The sequence below is a fragment of the Pteropus medius genome, unplaced genomic scaffold (assembly GCF_902729225.1).
Source record: "Pteropus medius unplaced genomic scaffold, Ma_sr-lr_union100, whole genome shotgun sequence".
NCBI classification, from domain to species: domain Eukaryota; kingdom Metazoa; phylum Chordata; class Mammalia; order Chiroptera; family Pteropodidae; genus Pteropus; species Pteropus medius.
Window position 1 is genome coordinate 26013166 of NW_024340696.1, and position 20073 is coordinate 26033238.

At 38.0% G+C, this 20073-nt stretch overlaps 1 protein-coding gene across 2 annotated transcripts in view; it reads right to left on the minus strand.

Annotated features, from left to right (window-relative positions):
- Positions 1-16114: 16114 nt before the first annotated feature.
- PDSS2 (decaprenyl diphosphate synthase subunit 2) overlaps positions 16115-20073 on the minus strand; it is a 204461-nt gene continuing 200502 nt past the window's right edge. For both annotated transcript variants that reach the window (XM_039869794.1, XM_039869793.1), the window contains one exon: positions 16115-16899. In XM_039869794.1, coding sequence (XP_039725728.1) covers positions 16741-16899 — 159 coding nt within the window. In that variant the 3' untranslated portion in view covers positions 16115-16740. The remainder of the gene's footprint in view (positions 16900-20073) is intronic.

The following is a 20073-nucleotide window of genomic DNA, read 5'->3' on the forward strand; positions in this document are numbered from 1 at the left end:
TAATATAGATTAATATTTCAAAAAATTTTACCTTACCACATATATTTACTAAACGTATTTTTGGGGGGAGGGGGGTGGTTGTTATCTATAAAACAGTTTCAGAATTTCTTTGTGCTGTGGAGAACTAAACACCAAGAAAATCTGTTCTGAAGGCAATCCCAATTCAGCCAATTAATCCATTTTTCACAGTAAGATATGTGTATCTAATTCAGCATTTTCATAATAATGTATTATGAGGTAACATTTACTTTTATTAGTATAGTATCTTGTTTTCTTGATTCTACCATGAGCAATTTCTGAATTCAATAAGGTTTTTGAAAAAATATGTAATACCTTGAAGGTTTACCTACTCAGTTAATAGTAAACACATACTAGTTATTACCGAGCCACCATTGGTTTAAAGGACTAACATTATTACTGAGCCATTACTGGTTTAAAAGACTAAAGCAATATAACCTTTGTACTTTGGGAAGATGATGAATTTGGGAGCAGAAAGTTCAGACTCAAATTACCTTTGTTTCATCATTTTCTTTGGTGGTGAAAGACAAATGCTGGTTTCACCGTGATGCTGATTTGAGTGGTCAGGAGTGGGGCAAGAATATTAGAAATACACCAGATGAAAATCTTTCAAAAAAATGACCTGTTTACCTTTCTGACCTATATAATCAGCTTGGAGCAAAGAGGAATAATTGCCTGTTGGAACCCGAGCGTGCGGGTTTGAGGGAAAAGGGACCAGAGGAATCCAATAATCCATATTACCCACTTCTTTCCTCTGAATATTTTATGTTAGAAATGAGAGAAGTTTGGGGTTACTTTCCTCCAATAAAATTTAAAACATTTTTAAAAAGGAAAGTATTAGCTCCAGCAGAAATAAGTGGCACATGTATGGTGTCAGCAAGAAACTCATAACAGGTTTTAGGACAGACTTGGTACTAACGTTGTGAGTCTCCAACATTCAAACATTTGGTATTTCCTGAATTCTCTTTCTGGAGATACTTGACATTTTCAAATGGTTTATGTAGCTATATATACCATACATTCAACATATATAATATTGGATAATATTAATACAATAATATATACAAATAATATATACCATATACATATATAACATATATCCAAGTTGATAGCTGATGATTTAACAGCATTTAAATATTAAGAAATTAAGGCACATCAAAGGTATTGCTTCTCAAGCCATGTAAATTCTTCCTGAGATGCTTGTTGCAATCCTAGTGTTCAATAAGTAAACTTTGTACTTGTGGAAACTGCATTTATTCAGCCTTGACATTAGTAAGTAAATTATTTCAGTACCAAAGGGATCTGTAGTCTAGGCTGGAGTAAGAGAATGTGTTTCCCAATGCTACATTTCCAGAGAATTTTTGCAGTGACAGAATTTGGCTCCTATCAAGTATAGAGGAAGGTGGGGGATAACATTCAGTACCTTAAACAGAGGCCTGAGCACCCAGACATCTTTGGAAGATGGCCTGACCAGCTTTAATGTGACAAGCTTTCAAAATTAAACAATTATTTATTGAATACCTCTGACTGCAAAGCTTTGAGTCTTTGAAGAATGAAGGAATGGGTTAGGAAGGTAGGTCCCTGTCCTCATAGACTTTCATCTACCCTAAGAATCAACCGTGAATCCTGAAAACTGTAATATAAAGCAGAAGGCAGCACTGGAGTGGGGGTATTTAAGGAGCCTGATGACATCAGGAAGGTTCCATAGAGAAGGGGGCTGTCCTGGGAGCTGGCAAGAAGATGGAGCAGAATTCTGACAGAAGGCTGGGTGAGGGGCATTCTGACCAGGGAATACCTCAGGCAGCAGCTGAAGCAGGAAACTGCAGGCCATATTTGGAAAACTATAAATAGCCCTTTTGAGTGAAAAACAGAGGGCCTTGAAGTCAGAGGGCAAGCAGAAATACCAGGTAAGGTCAGAGCGACAGGCAGTGGACAGATTAAGGTCTTCCTCCTGTCTGTGCCACGAATCTTCCAAAACACTGAGCTTGGTTCTTGACAATGCCATCAAAGACAAATGTGACCTCCAGCAGCTGCAAGCTAAGAAGACCTTGATCCCAGAGCGTTCTCTGCTGCTCTCAGCAGTGCTGGTCTCTCAGACTGCCTCTCTGTGACTCCGGGTTAGTGACCCAGTCTTAACTCAGATTTGGGAAGATGCCAGGTAGAGGAATGGGGACAGAAACAGAAACACAATCAATAACTGACCACTAACCCCTCCACAGTCTTGCACCTTCATGCAACTTCCAAAGAGCCTACCTAGTTTGTGTGTTCAGGGGGTGTGCTTCACAATATTACAGCAGGGTCACATGTTTACACAAGGAAAAGCTACCCCTCAAAACCAAGAATTTCTGAGCCTGCTGGATAATAAGAGGTCATCTACAAAGGCAGCTGTAAATTAAAAATTTCATGGCATTTGTGCAATAGGGTTAATATTCTCTGGATGGAATTCTCCACCTTTGCATGTCTTCCCTTTTTTGCCTGTTTGAATTTCAATTAGCCACAACCTAATAAAGGCTTCTTCTAGCCAACCAGAAACACTTACAGTAAGCGAATTCTCTAAAATAAAAAATATAGTGCTACTATATAATGTTGTAAGCTTTCACAGGATCCTTGATAAGCATGGTAAAACCCTATAATAATGCACTTATCAAAAATATAATTTTAGATGTAATGAAGAATTGGCAGTTGGCTCCCATTCCCTGCCTAGTTTCTATTTGAGAACAGGGCAGGAATAGGGGTTGGAGTGTGTTTTAAAATTCTATGCTAAGGGTGGGGATGGGGGTCTTGGAGTGGAGGCCAAGGCCATGAAGGTGAGGGAGAGGTATGCGAACTCATTTCAGAAAGTGAAGAGGTGAAAGGTGAATTTCTGATCCTTGATATTCTCCCAGCTGAATCTCTGAATTTGTCTAACTAACGGAAATGTTTCTGGAAACCCTGATGGTAATCCTGCTGCCTCTGGACTCAGAATTGTCCCCAACAATACTTAAGTTGGAGCCAACCACCTCCACCAGGTGGCACCAAATCATAGCTGAGTCTGGCCTGAATTTAGCTAGGGTAGCTGGACTCCCAGAATTCCTCAGCAGCTAGCTCCACAGCCCCTCACTGCTCATTTTGTTGTTAACCTTATAAAAAATTGTGACTACATTTTACATCATTGAATTCTTATCCAATTATAGTAGAGTTTTACTGTATTAACTTATAAAAAACCAATAATTGAGGCAAGTGCTCTCTTAGTCAACTAAAGATCAAAGGAGACTAAATTATACATTGTGCTATTTGTTTATATATATTAGCTAATTAGTCCCTTCAACAACCTGTGAGGTATAGGTTAAATAATATAAAACTACCATTATTATAGGTTAAAAATGGTTAACTATGGACATTTCACATAGTTCGATCTAATAGTTACTATTAAACTATTCCTTGGATGCTAAGTTCTATATATACCTCATAGCATGAACTTACTGTTTTATTAAAAATTTCAACATGTGTATTTTACGTGTGCTTGATCTATCAATTGCTGAAAGATGTGGTTAATAACTTTTAACTTAATTTATTCATTTTTCTCTGCAATTTTTTTTTTTCAGTTTTTCCTTTGTATATTTTAAGGCTGTATTGTTAGGTGCATACATGTTTTTGATGGCTATATCTTTCTGCTCTATTGTTCCTTTTATCAGCATATAACACCTTTCTTTGCCCACTCTCCCCATTTTTTTTTTTTTTTGCCTTTTAATTTATACTATCAGATATTAAGATTCTTCCCATTTTTCTTTTGGTTCATATTTTTTCCATCTTTTATTTTCAATCTTTGATTTGTGTCTTTTTGATTTGTGTCTTTTTTAGACAACTTACTATTGAATCTTGCTTTTTAACTTCGATTTATATTTATTATAATTAATTATGTATGTACTTATTTCTGTCATCTAATTCTATATTTTCATTTGTTACACATGCTTCTTTTCTTCTTCTTTCTATTGGATAGGTTTTTGTTTGTTTGTTTGTTTGTTTGCCAATGTAAATGTTAAGCATTCCTATTTATCTGGAATCTGTTACTTCAAAGTTCATGATCTGTCTTTTGCATCACACCAAGATTAGATGTCAATAGAACCCCAGAAATTTGTCATTTACCCAAATGGATCTACAACTGGAGAATATGTGAGAATTTCTTGGAAGTTTATGACAAATGTTGATTCTTGGACCTCACTGTCAGAGATTGTGGCTTAGCAGGTCTGGAGAAAGCCTCTATTCTAATGCAAACCCTTGATTTTGATGCAGGTGGTTCACAGACCACACTGTGCAAATACTGTTCCCATCCAACCCCATAACTTTCCAAATGGTAACCTTTACACTTATTTCTTGCCTTTTAAATATGCATTCTATAAGTTAGAAGTCTCTAGAACTACTTTTATAATTTATATTCTTCTAATTAGATTTTGTAATCCATTATTCTTTTACTACTACTCTATTTTACTCATTTGATTCATCATTATAAAAAACATATTTCCTTTAACATTTACCGAATGTCAACCTCAGTGATAGGTTTTTTTCAGGCGCTCAGCAGCCACTTTACTAGGAGGCATGACTGTCTCCATTTCTACAAGAAAGCAAGAAGAAACTTGGGGACTTTGCCTTATATTATGTTTAATAGAGAAGCTAGGATTTGAACCCAGATCTGTCTATTCTTTTTGCTATATCCCATTAATTTAAAAAAGAATATGATCCTAAAGCCCACCGTATAGTAAGGAAGACACACGTAATCTTGGTTTATGGTCATCTTCATATCGAAGACAGTGCTTTGCACTGTAGTGACATTTAATGAATTTCATTGAAAACAAAGCATGAATTTATCCTGTTTTTTTATTTTTATTTACTTTTTAAATTTCTTTTTCTACTTGTGGTTTTAAAGTCAGGGGAATCACAATCTGGTAAAACAAAGAAGCAAAGAGGACTGTTTGGGAAAACACAAATCTGAAGACAAAATAGGAAGAGCCTATCCTCTAAACAGCTACCGTAGCAGGTCATCAAAGTCCCAGTATGTGAAAATGTCCATTATAAGCAAGGGCTACTTTCATCTTGCTCTCTTTACTTTATTTTTCTAATTAATTCAATAAAAGTCTTTAAGTGATACAATAATGTAATATCGGTACTATTTTCACTTTCCTGTATTCAGTTTTATAATGCTGTTGTTGAACATAATAGAGCAAGGAACTATATGTAATTGTAGAAATTATTGCTAGGAATTTGCATATGAAATACACACCTTCTACTGCCTCTAGTTGGCATTGTTAACTAGGTTATAAATAGTACAGCTGACACACTGCAAACAGAAAGCGCTTTTTGATAGGCACATGCTACGAATGGAAGAAGTGTTCAAACACAACGTTTAAGTTGGAAAGCTTTCATTAGAACTAGCCAAGGGGGAAAGTGATTTATTTCTTAATCATAGTCCTGCTTAAGAATCCAATCATATAGAAAGACTTATGGTAAAGCTTTCTAAAAACAGCTATTTATGCTACTATTTAGGTAAACAAAAGATACATACATGGGCACTTTGAAGACAATTGAGCTATTCCCTTTGGATTAAATAATCTCTTACTGTACATATGCGGAGAGGCAAAGGAAGTAAGAGGACTAAGATACAAAACCAGAGAGTGTGGTTCATATTTATATCACTTTTGAAGGTGAAGCTCACACTAGGTCATTTTGCTGATATCATCTACTAGAACTTGAAAATTTCAAAACTATTTGAAAAACTTTAACTCTTGAGACAGAGCAAAGAAATGCCATTCATTCTGATTGTATGACCATAAAAATTATAATTAACAGGGCAGTATTTTTGCTGATGTTTTATATTGCTAGAGGGTGAAAATTCAATAAATGTTACTCTACAATCTGTTTCAGTTACAAGGTGTAGGTACAAAGACTAGTGATGACTTTTGTAAATGACAACTATAACATTTGCACACATCATTATATTTTCATGGGCTGTAATAATTTGGTTTTCAAAGGGTTTTTGGTGTTGTTGTTATGGCTGTAAAGCAACGATGACACAGAATTTTAATGCTAAAGTACTCATCCAGATGACAGTAGAAGGAAGGAGGCTAGGGACAAAATTTCCTTCCTCCACATTGTTTTTAGGCATCTAGTTAGCCCTAGTGCCTTGATACCATGGTGATAGCTTAGCAACAGCTAGATACAAATTAAGGTAATCTGTCATGCCAGCCTCTGATCATAAAAAGTTGGTAGGTAGGACACTGGAAAGAAAAATATAGATGTTTAATGGTTTAATCAAAAAGAGACTTGCTCCTCTCCTACCACTAGCCCTTGTCCATCCCTTCATTTTCTTTATATATCTATATCTATGTCTATATCTGTATCTATATATCTATATATCTATATCTAATCTTTATAAAGAGATGAAGATCTTAAAAAAAACAAACCAATGTTATAATTGATGAGAGAAAACAAAATTTAAACCTTTCTTAAATAGGAACGAATGATCACAGTGATGCATGAAAAGTGTTTTGTGAAGACATTTCTAAAGCATTCTTTCATACGAATAGACGTTTGATTTCTGTTGACAGATACTAGGAGGATGAAGTTACACAAAATATTACTACCCTTTGGACTGGCAGACTTGGATGATACGCTGGATACTGACATTTTTAAAGTCGACATAACATATGATGCCTTTAACTATCTTTTCATGATAATTTATATGTAAAATAATCTGAAAGGAAGTAAAATAATCTGAAAGGAAGAGCATAACATTTGGGAAGCCAGGAGTAAGTAAAATCACCTTGATTTTCAGGGCTATTAATTTTATCTCAAAAACTCTAAAATGGTAAAATAAAGGTTAAAGCAAATAGTTGTAAGCTAGTTGAACAGAAATAACAAACAGACTTTGACTTGTATGATAGCTCTGATATGTTTATTATTAGTGGCTGCCTGCAGTGCTGTGTTGAGGAGGACTCTGAGGTTCTGTAGGAAAAAGGGGCGTGAATGATGAACGAACGTCCCTTAGGGCTGGGAGGGAGACTGGAGGGAAAAACACTTCAGTGGAATGGGAGGGTATGGAAGGCAAGGAGGGTTAGACCAAAGCACTTAATTTATTTTGAGTCTTATGTTTTATATTAAAATAAATGTAAATCTTACATTTAATTTCATACTATGCCATAAAAATCTAAAATATCATTTATAGTTAAATTACCTAACTTTATGGGGGGAAAAATTCTCGGTCAAGGTGCATGTTCATTCTGCGGCTTCCCGTAGCACCTGGCAGGCTTCCGAGTACCCTTGGGAGTCTCTGAACTCTATTTGGTGAAGCCTACACCTAGAGGATTGATAGAAATAAAAGTGTTTAAATTTGTGCACAATGGAAGTTTCTGAGAAGTTAAGAGTTACCTGCTTGTCAATGGTACAGGTGAGGTTTGAAGACTCTAAAGCCTAGTTTCTTAAGACTGTCTCCAACAGTACCCCCCATATCTATGGTTTTGCTTTCAGTGGTTTAAATTACCTGAGGTCAAAATATTACATGAAAAATTCTAGAAATATAGAATTTATGTTTTAAATTGCACGCCATTCTGAGTAGTGTGATGAGATCTTGGATGTCCTGCTCCATCCTGCCCAGGACATGAATCATCCCTTTGTCCAGCGTATCCACGCTGTATATGTTCCCTGTCCGTTAGTCACTTAGTAGCCCTCTCGGTTATCAGGAAGACTGTCATGGAATCCCAGTGCTTGTGATCAGGTAACCTTTATTTTAGTTAATAATGGCCACAAAGTATAAGAATAGTGATGCTGGCAATTAGGATATGCTAAAGAAAGCTGTAAAGTGCTTCCTTTAAGTGAAGAGGTATACAGGTATAGGAAAAAACAGTATATATAGGGTTCGATACTATCTGCGGTTTCAGGCATCCATGGGGAGTTATGGGACTTATCCCTCCGTGGATAAGGGGGGACTAACTGCTATATATTCCTCTGAAGACAAACCAGGATTCCCTGGGATTCAGGAGTTAGAACTAAATTACTGACCTGAAAAAAGACTTTTGGGGCCACAGAAGACTATGCAGTAAGCAGGAAGTTGACAATTTCAGTATTGCTGTTAAAAAAGAAAAGCATAGTTTTTCTTTGGGGTGATGGAAAAGTTGTGGAAATAGTGATGACGGTTGCAAAACAGTGTGAATATAATTAATGTCACTGAATTATAAGCGACTGAAATGGCATATGTTATGCTATATACATATTGACATAATAAAAAAATATGATTCATGATTGGAAGTTTAATACTGTTGAGACGGCAATTATCCCAAACTTGACCTATATATTCAATGCAATCCCTACCAAAATCCCAAGAAACTCTTTTGTAGAAATTGACAAGCTGATCCAAAAGTTTTTATGGAAATGCAAAGGGCCTAAAGTGTTCAAAACAATTTTTTAAAACAACGTTGAAAAAGAACTATGAGTATAAATATAGAAATCTGAATGAGATGGATGAATTGTATCAATGTCAATATCCTGGTTGTAATATTGTATTATAGTTTTATAAGATATTACCATTGGGGGAAACTGTGAAGCATATATGGGATCCCTGTGTATTATTTATTACAACTACTTATGAATCTGCAATTATCTCAAAATAAAAATTTTAAGAAGAAAAAAAGAATTAAGTCGGAGGACCCACACTTTCTGGTTTTAAAACTTAATATAAAGCTATAGTAATCAAGACAGTGTGGTTCTGGCATAAGGATAGTCATAGACATCAATGGAACAGAGTTGAAAATAGAGAAACAAACCTTTATATTTATGGTCAATTGATTTCCTACAAAGTTGCCAAGGCAATTCAAAGGGGGAAAGAATAGTCTTTTCAACAAATGGCTCTAGAACAATTGGATATCCACATATAAAAAAAGATTAATTTAGTCCAGTAGTTTTCAATGGGGGTGATTCTGGCCTCCCAGGAAACATGTGGCAATCAATGTCTGGTGACAAGTTTGGTTGCTGCAGTTGGGGGCAGGAGTGCAACTCACATTTAGTGGGTAGAGGCCACAGAAGCTGCTAAACATCCAGCGATGCACAGGGCAGACCCCCACAAAAAAGAATGATCTAGCCTGACATGGCAATAGCACTGAGGATTAAAATGCTGCTTTAAACTGTTACTTCACATTGCACACACACACACAAAATAACTCAAAATGGATCACAGACCTAAATGTAAGAGCTAAAACTATAGAACTTGTAGAAAAGAACATTGAGGAAAATTTTCGTGATTTTGGTTAGGCAAAGATTCCTTAGGTATGACATAAAAACTGTCATCTATAAAAGAAAAAACTGATAAATTGGACTTCATCAAAATTAAAGACTTCTGCATTTCAAAAGACACCATTATAAAAATGAAGTTAAGCCACAGACTGGGAGGAAATATTTGCATACCATATGCCTGATTAAGGACTTGTATCCAGAATACATAAAGAATGTTTATGATACAATCATAAGACAAACAACCCAATCAAGAAATAGGCAAAAGTTTTCAACAGACATTTCACCGAGAAGATATATAAATGGCTAATATGCTCATGAGAAGATGCTTAATGTCATTAGTCATTAGGGAAATGCAAATAAAAATCACGATGAGCTATCTTATTCTTTCTAGAAGAGCTATAATTAAAAAGAGAATACAAAGTGTTGGCAAGGATATGAAGAGATTGGAACCCACATGTGTTGCTGGTGGAAATGTAAATTGGAAAACAGTTTGGCAATTTCTAAAAAGTTAAACATAAATTTACCATGTAACCCAGCAATTTTACTCCTGGGGAGCTACTCAAGAGAAATGAAAACATATGTCCACACAAAGTCCTGTACTTGAATATTCATGGTAAGTAAAAACTAAAAACAACCCAAATGCCAATCGACTGGTAAATGGATAAACAAATGTGTTATATCCCTACATTGGAATACTACTTAGCAATAAAAAGGAATAAAATAATGATTAATGCTACAGCTTGGGTAAACCTCAAAAACATTATGCTAAGTCATAGAAACCAATGCAAAAGACTAAATATTGTATAATTCCATTTATATAAAATGTGCACAGAAGTCAAATCTGTAGAGGCAGAGAGTAGATAAGCGGCTGCCCAGGATTGAGGGTGGAAGAGGGGTTGACTGCAAATGGGCACAAGCGATCTTTAAAAGTGCATTGTGGTGATGCTGGCGCACCTTTGTAAATTTACTAAACATCTTTCACTTGAACTTTACACTTAAACTAGGTGAATTTAATGGTATGTAAATTATACTTCAATAAAGCTGCTTTTAAAAAAGAAAACAATTTAAGCAATTCCAATCTTCAAGAAAGAAGGAAGGAAAGATGGATAAAAGGAAAGAGAAGCAAGGTATAGAACTTGCTACATAAATAGGCAGCAATCAGGAAGCTCGAAATAAATTAATCACATTCTATGTAGCAAGTAGGTTTAAGTTTCTGTGCAACTCATGATGTGAGGGGAAGGGCAGACAGGGTGACATCATTAAAGGGCCTAAAAAGTGAGAATACAAATAGCAAAGTTACAGTGATTAATTCAGGAAGGAAAGGCTGTAAGTATAGCTTAATTCTTTAAGATGATCTTGTTTTCTAGTTTATTTGAAGGCTTAAAAAAAAAGAGACCCCAATAAAACAAGATAATGACAAAACACAACAAGCTCATATGGTTATAGCATGAAAGATTTGAGTCAAAGATTATTTGTTTTCCTTCAAACGAGCCTTAGAAGTGTCCTTCTCCCAAGGCTTTGAAGAAGCAAAGATGGCTTCTCTTCTCTTCTCTTCCAAAATGGTTTCCCTGTGGTCCTGGCTAAAAGCAGAAGCTATGACAATTGACTGAAGCCCCTTTCTTGCCCCCAGGAAACTGTGAACTCTAGTGGGAAGGAAGAAGTCATCATTTTGAACTGTGGCTGGCTGAGAGTTTATAGTGAAGCAAGAGGAAAGTACGCAGAGGTGTGAGTTCATCTTGAGCATCATCCTGCAGGAACGGGAACCTTTGACCAAGATCAGTCTTTCAAGCTGAAGAATTTTAAGGGAATTTGTTCCACAGTTTTAACCTGCTACTGTGGAGAACCTGCAAGGGCACTATTTTTCCAAGTCAAAGACTTTCTTAGTAGCAAGTTGGAAGGTTGACTTGTGAAGTATTTACCAACTACCCGTGTACACCAGAGAAACCAATCAGAAATTCAGATGCCTTGCTTAGAATTTAAACTACTTATTAATGTGGATCGAAAAAGGGATTCTATGGAAAGTAACCTCAAAGGGCGATCTGATCATAAATTCCCAACTGGGCAGGTCATGGTGGGTAGTCATACCCCAGGCCTATAACTTCTTTAGTAAAAGCTTTATCTTTGCCTTAAGCAAGCCCTGCCCTTGTTTTCTGTGCATCTAGGTTAACATACATTGGAAATAAACTGGAACCACCCTCAACAAAGCACATAATCTTGTTAACTATCCCGTAATCCAATACCCGCCTTGCTTTCTCCCATCTCCATGTAATCTTCCTGACATTCCCTTCTTAATTTCAAATTCACAGAAGAAGCTGCAAAATTGTTATTCTCCATTCTCTGGAGCGTTTGAGATCTCGCTCCCCAGAATACTTTGTCAGTTTAGCTCAAATAAACTCTTATAACAATTCTCTGTATGTTTGTATTTTTCTTATGTTGACATTAATAATGGTTATGAAGACTACAGCACCGTGGAAAAATGTTTATAATGTGTTATGTGGAAACAGCAGGACCCAAAGTTGAATTTATACTATAATTACAACTGTGTAAAAAATGATATGGATGGCAGAAAAGGCTAGAATTACAAATGAAATGGTGATATTGATTATGTTAACATGGTGAGATCATGAATGACTGTTTTCCATTTTCCAAAATTTCTTTAAAGTGATTATTGACTTAAACATGTTTAAAAAGTGAAATTTAAGCAATTCCAACAGTCTTCTCAGTGGCGAGCCCACTCATTTGCTCACAGGATGAACAGTGATGGGTAAACTATTAGTCTTAGAAGTAAGCAGATCAAGACGAAAGATAGCTGATATAGCTCTTCCATGAAGATGGAGTCAGCATCTCCACAGAGAAAGATAATACGAGCCTGAAAAACTTTGTATCTACGGAAGAGAAAGAAACGTATTATTTAGGAAAAACATTGCTTCACCAATAGAGGCCTAAAACCTAGCATATCAGAGCTCCCAAGGGAGGGGTGGATCCCAGCTTCAGTTATGGCCCCTTCTGACCCTCTCCAGGGGACACCTCTTTTTCAGTCACCTTTAGAAGTATGTTATCTCCTTCATGGAAAGGCAGGACCCATTCTGAAAGAATAAAACAGTTCATTTGAGAAGGGATCCGGGCTGAAGATAGAAAAAGAGAATGTGGTAAATAATTATCTTGTTATATTCCTTTGTGTTTTTAAAAGAAAGTACAAATAATCTTATTATTACTAAAACATGATTAACAATAATGAAAAGTACTGTTAATAATGAAATGACAATTGTGTCCTCACAGTTAAATGGATTAAAAAAACCCAACCCAATCCATCTTAGCCTTTTTGTGCTTTTTGTGGCGTTACAGATTCTAAAGATAAATCCTAGAGCTTCTATTGGTTAGAAAGGTGATCTTAACAATAGGATTTCAGTGGAAGACAAAAGAAGAGGCAGAAAAGGATCTTTCTGAAACTAAGAACTCTAGGAAGGAGATTAAAAAGGATTTTCTGAAAAGCAAGGATTTTCCTTATCAGTAATGGACCTGCTGATTAGCTAGAGTCTTTAAAAAAAAAAAAAAAAGAAGTATCCTTTAGCTGCAATTTTGTTGATTAAACACAATTCCCTAAACCTGCTTGCCCAAGGAGATCTATGTTATGGTAACTTGTGAGGTTTTGAAAGGAGAGCATATCATTGTGGATTATTCAGATTATTTTCTGGTCATCTGAGTTCAATGTGTTGTATATACTCATGTCTGTCTTTTACCCCAAGTGTCATCTCATCTTGGGCCACACAATAACATTGCCATAGACGAGATCAAAGCCTCAAACATTGGAGAATGAGACCTGGACCAGGCAGACAATTCAGATAATTTTTTTTATGTGTGACTAGATAACTACATTATATGAGCAAGAAAACATGAAGAGGATTTAGTGTTATCATTGGGTAAAACTTATAACAAAGTTTAACGATAGTTATAATAACTAATTGTGAATGGCAAGTACCTATCTAATCAATAAAAATTGATATCGTATTTTATGCCACAGAACAGTTTTTCTAAGTTGGGGAATTTAAGAGGACTAAATGAGGCGGAAAACTGGGGCAACAGAATTTAAAAGTTTAGAAGAGAACGTCTCTAGGGGCGGGACTAAGAAGGACACGTATCTGACGCACGAGAGAGTAGTCAGAGAAGAGGGGAAGAATCAGAACAGAGATGGGTGGCAGGTGCCGAGGGGCAAGTTTTGGTTTGCAAGATGTAACGCTGTGGGGGACTGCAGGCAGGGGTATGGCTTGCCACTTTCACAGTAAGGCCATCATCTGAGTGAGGACTGTAAGAAGGCCATCACATGGAGGAGTGCAGTGAGAGATTTGTTCAACAAGTATTCCTGGAGTGTCTATAGCGCTGGCACTGACTGGTCTAGATGGTGGTCACTGGGAGTGAATGACCAGTTGCAAGGGCTAAGGAGTCAGTAGACTGTAAGGTGTGTTGGTAAAGCTGTGAGGGGAAAAGTGGAGATGGAAAGATACACTGGTGAAAGGAGGAATTTTATTTTAGGGACAGAGAGAACCGAGACACTGATGATTCAAGAACAGGGACATGAAGGACAGCAGAGACTATAGGCTTGAGATTTTTGGAAAGGAGTAAAGAGTCTTATTTGGAAAGAGAAACAAAGAAAGAGAGAAAGAGGTGCTATCTGGAAAGACTATCAGCTGGGAGGTGGTGTGCAAGGGCAAGCCAGTCAGAGGCAGTCCTCTCTGTAAATGGGGGTGGTGATGTTTATCCCAAGAAAGTGGTTATGGGATTCGAACAAGACAGAGAGTGAAGGCCCTCAACATGGAGCCCTCACTCATGCAGTCTTTATTACACTTCACAAATTAACCACTGGCTAGGGCAGAGAGTGCAGGTGGGTTCAGGAGCCTGAAGTGGGTGAGGTTTGGAGGAGCGAACTTGCAAGTTTCTCTAGCAAGAAACTGGGGGTGGGGGGCAATGACAGAGAGGGGTGAAAGAGGAGACATTCTAAGGCCACCCACTCTGCCTCAATGGTACATTCAGTGACCGTACTCAGGTGGCAGACCTTGAAGAAGTGTGATTAAGCATGTCTTTGTGCTCGAAATTTCTCCCTAGAGATTGTCTGAAATTAATAGGAGTTAATACATAAATATCCCTGAAGAAGGGGCATGGAGAAGGCTATCGGTATTTAATACTTTAGAGTGAATTAACCAATTTAGGTTTAACAAAAGTATGTCAAGAAGCTGAGAAAGTGTAAACTCTGCTAAGAAAGACTTGAAGAGAGAGGCAAGGTGCCCTGCGGGCAGGGCAGAGCTCTGTCACTCAACGGTGAGAGTGTAGGACAGGCCCCTGCAAAACCAGAAAAGTGGGTATTGAAACAGGAGTCCAGGATTACATGTCATACAGAGGAGAGCTGGGAATACTCTAGCTCACCTGTGAGGCAGCTTAGCAAGAAGTTTGCCGTTAAGTTTTCTGCATTCCTTCAGAGCCTCTCTTTGGGTTTCACCTTTCCTTTTCCTTGAATCTCATGTAGCATCTTTGTTATCTAGAGCAGGGGTCCCCAATCCCCAAGCTGTAGACCAGTACTGGTCTGTGGCCTGTTAGGAACCGGGCCACACAGCAGGAGATGAGCAGCGGGCGAGCAAAGCTTCACCTGTATTTGCAGCAGCTCCCAAGGACTAGCATCGCTGCCCCAGCTTTGCCTCAGATCATCAGGCATTAGATTCTCATAGGAGCACTGGTCCCTGGTGCCAAAAAGGTTGGGGACCGCTGATCTAGACAGTCAGAAATGGCAAATATTTAGAACATAAGACAAAGTTGGAAGGGACTTCATACACTCTGTCATCTGAGGGAATTGAGGATCAGAGGGAAGTGACTTGCTTAAGGCAGCACAGCAAACCAGCTGCCGAACCAGAATCAGATGACCCTAGGACCTCACCTTGTGCCCTGCAGTACCTGGCCATCTGCTTAATAAAATCTGCAGCCTACTTAAGTTCCTGCACATCTAGAGAACACCAAGCATGACTTCTCCTTTGTGGAAGTTAATGATTAAAACCTTGTCTGATCTAAAGCATCTAACCATAGTTACTAATTAAGCCAATTTCTGTGAGAAAAGACATTTCAAATAAAAGAGTGTTCTTTTAAGCTAAATCTATAGGCCTTCGAATTATAGTAGCATAAACTGTACAATTATAATATTTTAAGTCTACTTATAAATATTTCATAATACAATACTTCAACCTCTGTAGCTTTGTATTTTCTTTTCCTTGCATGCCTCATGCCGGGCCATGATAACATGGTTTTGTAACTTTTGGGGGGATGAATTTAACTAAAATAACTTCACTTGGTGTTTGAGTGAACAAGGTAATAAAATCTGTTTGCTGTGCTCGGTGTCTCCAGATAGGGCTGTAATTACACCACATAAGGAAGAAAGGTAGCTGAGTCTAAATCTAGATCATTTATGTAAACTCAGCCTTCTTGTCAATGGTGCTCTCATATTGCATGCATGCAAACCGCAAAATCATCTCCTATGAACCACACAGAGACAGTGTCCGATTGCAGGCCTGTGAGATTGCTTATATTCTTTCTGTAACTGGATGTCTGTGGTCCAAGACCAAAATTTGACATTCTGAGGTTTGAAAAAAGTATTGCCAATGAACTCCCCAGTACAATTATATATCTGAAGCTTTTAAAAATTAAAAGTATTTTCTATACAAAAGTATTACAAATAATTACATTTTACTTGAAAAAAGTATCTTGTTCAGCTTTTCAAAAAAGTTTGGTGCTTTGAATGTATTTGAATAAACACTTGGTGTTCAAGAAAGAAAAACAGGCAATTTCTACTACAACCAAGTTAACATTTGATAACATTTTAATTTCCTACTTCAAATAATCGGCATTTTTCCCCCAGATCCTCCCCCTCCCCAAATCTTACAAAAATATGAAACACAAAGTATATTCACACTGTATCTATAAATACAGAGACACAATTGCAAGAAGATAAAGCACATTTTTTTTTCTTAATCACTAGCTTTTGCTTTGACAGTCCCCCCTGGCAGGCATCGGCAGTGCTCCCCTTGACACCTGCAGCTTCCAGCTTGCTCGGTCCTCTCTGGAAGGAAAACCGCAGGCCACCGCCCTGGCGCCGTCCCTGCCTGGTCCAATCAATAAGGACCTATTTCCTGTCCATTTGCTGAGGTCACAGGAGCGAATCTCATTAATTATTTCTGCTACTGCGGCCTCAAGTGTGCTTCTGGCGTGACAAGTAAAAACTGCTTGACCTTTTTTCTTTCTAATTTTGTTTGTAACAGTTCCAAAAAGAAGGCAGTATTCATTTAACAACGTGATAAAAGGAAGAAAAAAATGTGTAGGTTTTTAAAGTCATTAACAAATTTAGATACTTCATTATGAAAGCTTTCCCGATCACCTCATTCCTCAATTTTTCCACCTAATGAACAACAGTGTCTTTTTAATTTGGTGTCACGAAAATCTGGTCACGGCAAACACAATGTTTTCTAAAGCAGATCTGGCCTCCGAGGGAGGAAAGCTCTCCAGGGCCTCCAGTGCCTTGTTTCCATGGTAACGACACAGGTCAATAGCTGAAGTCACACCTTTGCCAGCTTTGATTGTTTCTCGCAACTGTTAAGAAACAAATGCACGATAAAAGTCAGTTTTTAAGGTACCGCAATTAAATTGGGGAGGGGAGGTGAAAAACAAAGAAGGGGAGAAACAGTACAGATCTCTCGTTTCTGCTACATTCTTTTGAGGTAAAGAGGACATCTTTCCTCAACGCTCTAGAGGCACGCACTAACATCCCCTAAGGCCGCTCCGTGTCTGTGCTCCAGAGGAGCACAATAGGCTCCAATCAGCCTAATTACGCCTCCTCCCTGAATCCCACCCCTTCATATTTTGAAATGTGCCCTACTGGGGGATGGCAGAGGGCATTTACATCTCTGGCATTTTGAATTCGGCAGCCTGATATTCTTATGCGAGGAAGGCTTCATTAGCATCCTAGTTAATAACTATTTTTTTTTATACAGTATGTTGACACAATAGTCCATACGAAAATGCAAGATACTATATTTTTAAAACTACAAGTCTTTATTTGACTGGGAAGAATGAACTACAACACCCTATGTAAAGAATAAAGTAAGCTCTCACAACAAAGGGAGTTGATTTCCAATTCCTCTCTTTGATGACAAGAAAGAACTGATAAAATGGTTACACTTTAGAGCTGAAAAAGATCTATAATAATTTGGTCTGTCCATCTCCCCCTTGCCCTGATTTCATCTTCTCTTTCTCAGTGAATACCTCGAATGTCTGCCTAACTCCCCAAATCAGAAACCTGGGAGCCCTCCCTCATCCTTTATCTGGTCAGGCACCATGGCAGTACCAGTGTTGCTTACCCATGACTGAACTTTCCGGCCCCTGGAGACTGGTTGGGGGCCAAGTGATAAGTTCTAGTCCATGAGTTGTGAATGATGCATGTCGCTCTGGGCTGCAGCATGCAACTGTCTGTGTAGTCCCTCCAGAGCTTCTCCTCTGGCACATCAACCAGCCACAGTGGAGGAGCTCCTTAGCCTGGACTCCAGAGTGACCACAATGAGCCACCACAGTGCCTTTCCAACCTGCACCTGACATGTGTGCTAGAAACACATCTTTGTTGTTTGAAGCCACAGAGATTGAGAAGTTGTCTGTAGCCATCTTGACTGACACAGTCACTAAGTCCCAGCCATTCTACCTCCTTTAGAGCTCTTGAATTTATCCTCTGGTCTTCATTTCCGTTGCCACTACATTAGTTCAGACGATCTTCATCTTTCGTCTGGATTATTTTTTGCAGTCACCTCTTAAAGAGTCTTCCCACCACCAGTTCTGTGCCCCTGGACTCTATCGGTTTCCCTTTTTCATCATGTATCTAGGGAAACTACTTACAGCTCTCATCTCCCCTGACACTATCTTCATCCCTGCCACCAAGTTCCCCAAATTCCCTTTGGGTGGAATGCGCTCAGTTAGAATGACAGCCCCAAGGGGCCAGGTGCTACTCCTCGATGCTCCTTGAGGACCCTCTCCATATCTAGAGTACAGCACTATTATAGTGTTGTATTTTAATTTTTCATTCACTAATCTATCTCTTCATTAGACTTTAAGCTACTGCATAATGCATGAAACATAAAGGAATAAAAGAAAGAAACTGTTTTATTCCTCTAATTACAGAGATCACAGAACAGAGGTCTAGAGATGCTTGGTGGCTCACTCAAGACTGTATGTGAATCGTGGCAGAGACCAGAAGCCAGTTTCTTCTAACACCCAGCCCAGCAACGCTTAATATTATACCACACCAGACTCTCAGCACTCCAGAGAAATTTCCACATTGCATATGAACTTTGGGACTCTTTCAGCCTAGGGTTCCCTGGCTTCTTGCCAATCAGTGAATGTAGAAAAACACTAAAATGGTGCTGGGTTTCAGAAGCAGCCAGATTCAAACTCTCATTCTAGCTTTGTAATGGTAGGGAAGCCATTTAACTGCTTTGAGTTCTAAATGGAGATAGTATCAGTCCCTTGTAGAACTGTTGAGGGGACTATATGAGACAGCAGAGTGCTTGACAGTGCTAAAGCACTACAGATGTTCAGGATGACTTAATTCTTCCTCTTAAAGCCCTTAGCCCCTGCCAAGATAGCCACCCCATCTACTAAGATCATATCTATTTTAGCTCGATGCACAACGACCTCAAAGTAGCTGAATTTGGATCAGACCAGCCTTAAAGATTAAAAAAGAAAAGAGAAAGGAAAGACATGCCCCACATTTTCATTATCTTTACTTCCCCAAATCTAAATTAGACAGGCCAAAATTCTCTATTCTAGACTTCTTGGTTCGTAGTTACAGGCATATGGATATCTGCATGACTGAATTTCAGTTTGCAAATATCAACTGAGCACCTATTATGTGTAAAGAGTACAATGATCCTTCTCTAGTTTATGGATCAGGAACTAATTAAGAGTATACTGTGAAAAGCAGCAAAACCAAGGTACAAATGCAGGACTATAGATGATCAGAGAAATAAGAGATCAACTGTAATTAGAAGAGATTCATGAAGGTCTGATCAAATAAGTAGGATTTGAGGCATGTCTTGAGTATGTTGATAGTTATTATGAGGTTTGGGGTAGCAAGGGAATTATAAGAAAAGAGAATAGCTTTTGACATGAAAAGCAATGACACAGAGGAGACCAGAATGCAGTTTCCAGGAAATGAAAATAGACCGGTGTGACACAGCCTGCAAGAGTAGGTGTTCAGGGATCAAAGAGGGCACTGAAAACCAGGTTAAGGAATCTGAACTTTATGAAAAAATGTTTTATTATCAAGTATTTTATTATTATTTTTTAGTTTTGTCCATCCACCTGCACCTTTCTCTTTAAGCCCAAAGACTTTTGGTTGACAGAGACAGTGGACAAAGGTAGAATTATTAAATATTTTAAAAGTATAGAAAAGTTAAAATACTAGAACAAGAGTGGCCAAACTATGGCTGTTTGTATAAATAAAGTTTTGCTGGAACATAACCATGCTCATTCAGTTAAGTATTGTCTATGGCTGCTTTTGTGCTATAATGGCAGAGCTGCAGAGTTGAGTAGCTGCCACAGAGATTCTATGGCCTGCAAAGCCTCAGTATTTATACTTCGGCCTTTATGAGAAAAGTCTGCTGACTCTTATACTAGAACAATGAATATCCTCTACCTAGGTTCAACAATTTTTAGTATTTTGCCACTTTTACTCTATCTACCTGAGAGAGAGAGAGAGAGAGAGAGAGAGAGAGAGAG